Source organism: Phallusia mammillata, chromosome 5, assembly GCF_965637545.1.
Source record: "Phallusia mammillata chromosome 5, kaPhaMamm4.hap1.1, whole genome shotgun sequence".
Taxonomy (NCBI): Eukaryota; Metazoa; Chordata; class Ascidiacea; order Phlebobranchia; family Ascidiidae; genus Phallusia; species Phallusia mammillata.
The window spans coordinates 5315089-5322632 of record NC_137256.1 but is presented as its reverse complement, the minus strand read 5'-3'; the positions used below and the strand labels follow the sequence as shown (position 1 = coordinate 5322632).

The 7544-nt window shown below is 36.8% G+C and overlaps 1 protein-coding gene and 2 long non-coding RNA genes across 3 annotated transcripts; all 3 read right to left on the bottom strand.

Annotated features, from left to right (window-relative positions):
• Positions 1-390: 390 nt before the first annotated feature.
• On the bottom strand, positions 391-874 carry LOC145229135 (uncharacterized). Its single transcript, XR_013860368.1, has 3 exons — positions 817-874; positions 701-745; positions 391-447 (listed from the first exon to the last, which is right to left on the bottom strand). It is a non-coding gene; the product is annotated as an uncharacterized LOC145229135 (long non-coding RNA).
• Positions 875-2168: 1294 nt separating this feature from the next.
• LOC145229134 (uncharacterized) lies at positions 2169-3234 on the bottom strand. Its single transcript, XR_013860367.1, has 3 exons — positions 3177-3234; positions 2285-2341; positions 2169-2213 (listed from the first exon to the last, which is right to left on the bottom strand). It is a non-coding gene; the product is annotated as an uncharacterized LOC145229134 (long non-coding RNA).
• Positions 3235-3958: 724 nt separating this feature from the next.
• LOC145228148 (uncharacterized) lies at positions 3959-7496 on the bottom strand. The gene is made up of 14 exons (XM_080093141.1): positions 7475-7496; positions 7069-7166; positions 6827-7001; positions 6088-6262; positions 5906-6024; positions 5727-5834; positions 5329-5496; positions 5216-5260; positions 5026-5055; positions 4835-4891; positions 4717-4761; positions 4553-4609; positions 4248-4304; positions 3959-4023 (listed from the first exon to the last, which is right to left on the bottom strand). Exons 1-14 carry the CDS (start codon positions 7494-7496, stop codon positions 3959-3961), a joined length of 1221 nt encoding a protein of 406 aa, XP_079949267.1.
• Between the last annotated feature and the right edge of the window lie 48 nt (positions 7497-7544).

Below are 7544 nucleotides of genomic sequence, written 5' to 3'. Positions count from 1 at the left end.
TTACAAGTAGTTCTTACTAAAGAGCATTAAACGACGGTATTTTTTTACCTGTAGTTGCAGCTGTGTCGGGCTGAGTTTGTTACAATATAAACAACCAAACATACCTGTTGTGGGTCCAGCTGTCGCATTCGGTGCAGCAGTAGAGGCCTCGGTCACCGTAGCTGTTTTACAAAAAACTTGTAGTTTCATGTTGTATTGATGCACACAATATTAGAAATACCAAAATTTGTAAACCCAAACATTTCCCTAACATAACAAAACCTACACACCTGTTGTGGGCTCAACAGCAGTGGTTGGCGCGTCGGTAGCATTAGCTGCAAATTTACCATATATTAGCTTTTAAGCGTTACAATTCACATTTTTATCACATTTTTGCAAATAAAAATATACCTGCAGTCGGTCCACCGGTTGCATTCGGAGCAGCAGTTGGCGCATCAGTCATTGTAACTGTTTCCCAGAAAATAGTTTATTTATTATTATAAACCGTCTTTTTAATTGTCTTGAATATAATAGTTATTTTTGTATAATTTCTTCTTGTAAAAATTATTTAGTCATTGTTGGTCCGCTCGTTGCATTCGGTGCAGCAGTTGGCGCAGTATTTAACGAAAAACAAATCTTGAAATGCGAATATAGCAATCGATTAAAAAAAACAATACCAATTTTTTTCACTTTTTATCATAAGGTTGAAAAAATAACAAACCGTTCACTGGTCCCACTGTTGCAGTTGCAGCATCGGTAGCGTTACCTTGAAACAAATAAGGCGATATTGTTTGGCATAAAAAAATTTAGTGCAATTTTATTTCCAAAAATACGTACCCATAGTTGTTCCTGCTGTTACGTTCGGTGCAGCAGTTGGCGCATCAGTCATTGTAACTGTTAATAGAAAATGTATTAATTTTACACAAAGAAAAACAGTTCTGTTTAGTGTCTTGCACGAAATAGTTGTCGATCCTTCAGTTATTGTAACTGATAATGACATAATTATACTAGAAGGGTGGCTTAGCACATTAATATATTTCCTATGCATATTTTGTATTGGGTCCCATATTAGCCGTCGTCTTTTATAACCTTAGTCGTTTCTGCAGGCAGAAACTCATGGGTCCCCACACATGCACAGTTGAAAATAATGCAATTCAAGAGATAACAATGAGAAAGTCGGGTGTTGTAAGGTAAAACACAGTGATCGGCACTGGGCTTGCCCTTGTAACACTATTGAGCAACAGAAATCTTTCGTTTGTGGTGTCCAGTAACATACAAATACGTTTTACACTTTGTGGGCTTGTGGGGTAAATGTTAGGGCTACAGGGTTGAACACACCAATCGACAACTATAAATGGCATACTATACAAGCTATCCAAATTCCAGCCAATTCTGACACTGTTTAAAAACTCACCCATCTTAGGGGGCTAGCGGGATAAATACTGGGTTATCAACAAAAACAAAGTGGTATGCACATCTACATGAATATATCTACCATCTGTGCAAATTTCAGCCAAATCCATAATGGAAAAACGAGTCGGACAAACTTTGGGTAAAAAACACCCATTTTAGGGGGCTAGCGGGGTAAATACTGGGGTTATCAACAAAAACAAAGTGGGATGCACATCTACATAACTATATCTATCATCTGTGTAAATTTTAGCCAAATCCATCAAACATTTGACGGAAAAACGAGTCGGACAAACTTTGGGAAGAAAAGAAAGAAAAAAAACAATTTGAGTAAAATCAATATGTGTCCCCTTCAGGGAAGGGGACCCATAATTATTGATTAGAAAAAACAGTTTCGTTTATGTTGTTGCACGAATCAGGTATTTTTGTACTTTGAACGACATTTTTTCCTTCTTTGCAAAATACTTACCCATAGTTGGTCCAGTTGTTGCATTCGGTTCAGCAGTCGGCGCATCAGTCATTGTAACTGTTTCCCAGAAAATAGTTTATTTATTATTATAAACCGTCTTTTTAATTGTCTTGAATATAATAGTTATTTTTTGTATAATTTCTTTTTGTAAAAATTATTTAGTCATTGTTGGTCCCGTCGTTGCATTCGGTGCAGCAGTTGGCGCAGTATTTAACGAAAAACAAATCTTGAAATGCGAATATAGCAATCGATTGAAAAAAAAAATACCAATTTTTTCACTTTTTATCATAAGGTTGAAAAAATAACAAACCGTTCACTGGTCCCACTGTTGCAGTTGCAGCATCGGTAGCGTTACCTTGAAACAAATAAGGCGATATTGTTTGGCATAAAAAAATTTAGTGCAATTTTATTTCCAAAAATACGTACCCATAGTTGTTCCTGCTGTTACGTTCGGTGCAGCAGTTGGCGCATCAGTCATTGTAACTGTTAATAGAAAATGTATTAATTTTACACAAAGAAAAACAGTTCTGTTTAGTGTCTTGCACGAAATAGTTGTCGATCCTTCAGTTATTGTAACTGATAATGACATAATTATACTAGAAGGGTGGCTTAGCACATTAATATATTTCCTATGCATATTTTGTATTGGGTCCCATATTAGCCGTCGTCTTTTATAACCTTAGTCGTTTCTGCAGGCAGAAACTCATGGGTCCCCACACATGCAAAGTTGAAAATAATGCAATTCAAGAGATAACCATGAGAAAGTCGGGTGTTGTAAGGTAAAACACAGTGATCGGCACTGGGCTTGCCCTTGTAACACTATTGAGCAACAGAAATCTTTCGTTTGTGGTGTCCAGTAACATACAAATACGTTTTACACTTTGTGGGCTTGTGGGGTAAATGTTAGGGCTACAGGGTTGAACACACCAATCGACAACTATAAATGGCATACTATACAAGCTATCCAAATTTCAGCCAATTCTGACACAATTTAAAAACTCACCCATTTTAGGGGGCTAGCAGAATAAATACTGGTTATCAACAAAAACAAAGTGGTATGCACATCTACATAACTATATCTACCATCTGTGTAAATTTTAGCCAAATCCATCAAACATTTGACGGAAAAACGAGTCGGACAAACTTTGGGAAGAAAAGAAAGAAAACAAAACAATTTGAGTAAAATCAATATGTGACCCCTTCAGGGAAGGGGACCCATAACTATTGATTAGAAAAAACAGTTTCGTTTACGTTGTTGCACGAATCAGGTATTTTTGTACTTTGAACGACATTTTTTCCTTTTTTGCAAAATACTTACCCATAGTTGGTCCAGTTGTTGCATTCGGTTCAGCAGTTGGCGCATCAGTCATTGTAACTGTTAATAGAAAATATATTAATTTTACAAGAAGAGACAGGTTTGTCTACTGTCCTGGATGAAATAGTTGTTGATGCTTCAGCCATGTTGCATGAATCAGGTATTTTGTGATTTGAACGAGATTTTTTTTCTTTTTTTGCAAAATACTTACCCATAGTTGGTCCAGTTGTTGCATTCGGTGCAGCAGTTGGTGCATCAGTCATCGTAACTATTTGGAGAAAAACAATTTTGAAATGCGAATATTGCAATCGATTGAAAAAAAAACAATACCAATTTTTTCACTTTTTATCGTAAGGTTGAAAAAATAACAAACCGTTTACTGGTCCTTCTGTTGCAGTTGCAGCATCGGTAGCGTTGCCTTGAAACAAATAAGGCGATATTGTTTGGCACAAAATGTGCAAAATTTTCTCTTTTTTGCAAAATACTTACCCATAGTTGGTCCAGCTGTTACGTTCGGTGCAGCAGTTGGCGCATCAGTCATTGTAACTGTTAATAGAAAATGTATTATTTTCACAACAAGAGACAGTTTTGTTTAGTGTCTTGCATGAAATAGTTGTTGATGCTTCAGTCATTGTAACTGAATATTGATATAGTTATGTTACTTATAAGAAGAAACAGTTTTGTTTACTGTCTTGGATGAAGTAGTTGTTGAGGCTGCACTTATGTGGTTACACGAATCAGGTCTTTTGGTGATTTGAACGAGACTTTTTTATTTTTTTAGCAAACTACTTGCCCATTGTTGCTCCAGTTGTTGCATTCGGTGCAGCAGTTGGCGCATCAGTCATTGTAACTAATTGAAGAGAAACAAATCTTAAAATGCGAATGTTGCAATCGATTGACAAAAAAAAACAATACCACTTTTTTCACTTTTTATCGTAAGGTTGAAAAAATAACAAACCGTTTACTGGTCCTTCTGTTGCAGTTGCAGCATCGGTAGCGTTACCTTGAAACAAATAAGGCGATATTGTTTGGCACAAAATGTGCAAAATTTTCTCTTTTTTGCAAAATACTTACCCATAGTTGGTCCAGCTGTTACGTTCGGTGCAGCAGTTGGCGCATCAGTCATTGTAACTGTTAATAGAAAATGTATTATTTTCACAACAAGAGACAGATTTGTTTAGTGTCTTGCATGAAATAGTTGTTGATGCTTCAGTCATTGTAACTGAATATTGATATAGTTATGTTACTTATAAGAAGAAACAGTTTTGTTTACTGTCTTGGATGAAGTAGTTGTTGAGGCTGCAGTTATGTGGTTACACGAATCAGGTCTTTTGGTGATTTGAACGAGACTTTTTTATTTTTTTTAGCAAACTACTTGCCCATTGTTGGTCCAGTTGTTGCATTCGGTGCAGCAGTTGGCGCATCAGTCATTGTAACTAATTGAAGAAAAACAAATCTTAAAATGCGAATGTTGCAATCAATTGACAAAAAAAGCAATACCACTTTTTTCACTTGCTATCGTAAGGTTTATAAAATAACTAACCGTTGACTGGTCCCACTGTTGCAGTTGCAGCATCGGTGGCGTTACCTTGAAACAAATAAGGCGATATTGTTTGGCTGAAAATGTGCAAAATTTTTTTTTGTCCCTCAAAAATACTTACCCATAGTTGGACCTGCTGTTGCGTTCGGTGCAACAGTTGGCGCATCAGTCATTGTAACTATACCGCAAAAAAACGAGTTAGTCAAAAAACTTTGTTCCGAACTAATTCTTCAAATGTCACATTTTAATCGATTTAAAAAAGAAAAACAATTTTTGTACAGTTTTGTTTGATTAAATACAACAACAACAAACCTGTTGCAGTTTCAACGGTTGTGACTGTTTCTATTAAAACAAAACAATTTGAATTATCCACAATAAGTTAACGCAAACAATTGAGCTGTAAAACAATATGGACGTAACAAACAAAACGCGACACGTAATTTACTAAGTAAAAACTATAAAGTAGTTCTTACTAAAGAGCATTACACGACGGTATTTTTACCTGTAGCTGCTGTGTCGGGCGGAGTTGTGGTCGTGGCTACGGCAACTAAAAACAACAACACAAATTAACATCACCCAAGTTAGAGGTTCATTTAAAGCCAACGGAAACATTACGTGTTGTAAAGAAAATTGGCGATGTGAACATGGACGTGGCCACCGCAGTTGTTGTGACATTAGCAACACTCCGGACCCGAACAACGCATATAGATGATGGTGGTAACGCAGTTGCATCAAGGCTCGTTGCAGTTGTAGTCATTGTGACTTGTTGATTTTCGCAAGTATCTAGTTTGAAACACATGTTCAGTTCGGAAATTCAACGGAATTATTATACTACGATCCATCCAGTTAAATGCAAACCATCCAGAACGTATACATACAGAAACAGAAAACTGAGATATAAGTATGGGTTTCATTGATAATTTATGGTAGCAACTATAATTAAAAAAGAAGCGTATTTAGCGAGACAAAACAGGCTGCATATATTGTCGATGAAAATATGTACTGTTACTTACACTCCACTTCAAACGACTCGACTTCATTCGATTCCCACGTAAACATGGCTGTCGTTGAAGTCACGTTAGTCACAGAAACGTTCATAGGCGGTGTGGGGAGCATAGTAACTGATAAACATCCAGAAATAAGTTTACCATTTTAAGCAAACCAAAACATGTTTTTAACTTCAATCACATACTTGTTTGAATGTCTGCTAACACAGATGAGTTTGCTGAGCTTGTATCAACATTAGCGGTCGCGTCTGATATGTTTGTGCTGGTGGTGGCGCAAGAAACGCTGAGAAAAACGCTTCCATTTCTGAAATACAAATGTAATGTAAACACAATGCACGTGCAAAACCAGTAGTACAATTAACTATACCTGATGGCTGTACCCGACACTGACACAATTGGAAACCCGCTTGCTGTTGTAAGTGCCATAAACGAATCCCTAACTCGTGAGATCAGGTCTTGGGAATCGGAAGACCGGATATCGCGATAGTTTTCGAGGAAGGTTTCCCTGAGAAGTTGAGCGGAGAGCTGCACGCTCAACAGCGCTGCAACGTAAAGTTGTGATACGGTTAAGGTAAACAACAACTTGAGTGCATATTTGATCCGTTTATTTTTTGCAAATTTTGCGGATTGCAGTTACACGTGTTTTGTTATCGAAAGTACAATTGGTCGAACGCAAAGCGACATTAAGAAACTATAGACAGACGCTACAGTGTCTTATTTACCATTTGTATTGAATCCGTCCTTACCAAGAGCTAACCGGCTCTCTTTTTCTCATTACAATGCAAATGTCACAAAAAAAACGTTATATAGACTTCCTAGAACGCGTGTTTGACATTAGTTACAGTTTAGTTTGAGTTGTTGTCGCAGTAATTTGAGATGCGTTGCGTTGACATGATCTGTCAACTTAGGTTCTCAAGATTTCGTTTTGCTAGTTTTAAACGCACCGTGAGAATGGCCAGATGAGGCGCGAAATAAAGTATGGAACAGTTATAACTTAGTGTTCGAAATATAAAGGAGAAAACAGCTGCCACAAGTTCAATGTAACAGTCAACTTTAAGAATTTAAACAACAAAGTTACGTATCTAACATTTTTCATTTCGACTCACCCGTGTTGTTCTGTGCCACTGGACTGAAGTCAGACTCTACACTGGCACCAGACAAATCAGAGATTGGACGAACCGAAATGTTGTAAGCGGTATTGGGCCGCAGACCTCCAAGGACTACAAGGTTCGAGGTGGTGGTTCCATTTATCGGCGATAGAGATTCAGATTCCAAAAGATACTGCAATTAAGTAAATGTTTGTTTCATGATATATTTTAAAAACAGTAATGATGATAGCAACACGTACCTCATAGACGGCAAATGTTTGTTCAGATTCAAGTATAACAACAAAGGAAGTGGTGCCTTCCACAAGAATCGTGGGGGCAGAAAGAATGACCGCGGCAACTGAAGAGTAGATATGTTATTGTATTGTTTCCACGTACGTTAAATTGTTTTGTTAAAGAAGTCGTTTGCTATATCTTTGAGCTACACGAGCTACTAGAAAAAAAAACAGTTACAACATATTTGAATAAAGTGTTCAACTTCCAGTGTCAGAAATACCGCTGATATTCACTGTGGTGGCATATAAATTAAAGCTACAGAAAATTGTTGCTAAAATGTATTAATTTTACAAGAAGAGACAGTTTTGTCTTCGATGAAATAGTTGTTGATGCTTCTGTCACAACATAATTATTTTACTTATTAGAAGAAACAGTTTTGTTTATGTCGTTGCATGAATCAGGTATTTTTGTGATTTAAACGAGACTTTTTTTCTTTGTTTGC

Bases quoted from the DNA above. Each gene is read 5' to 3' on its own strand.
- LOC145228148 (XM_080093141.1), bottom strand. From the start codon at position 7,496: ATGCAACGACATAAACAAAACT. The intron at 7,167-7,474 runs GTTTCTTCTAAT...TCTACTCTTCAG, and splicing joins GCAACGACATAAACAAAACT to TTGCCGCGGTCATTCTTTCT. The intron at 4,762-4,834 runs GTAAGTATTTTT...ATTTGTTTCAAG, and splicing joins AACAGCAGGTCCAACTATGG to GTAACGCCACCGATGCTGCA.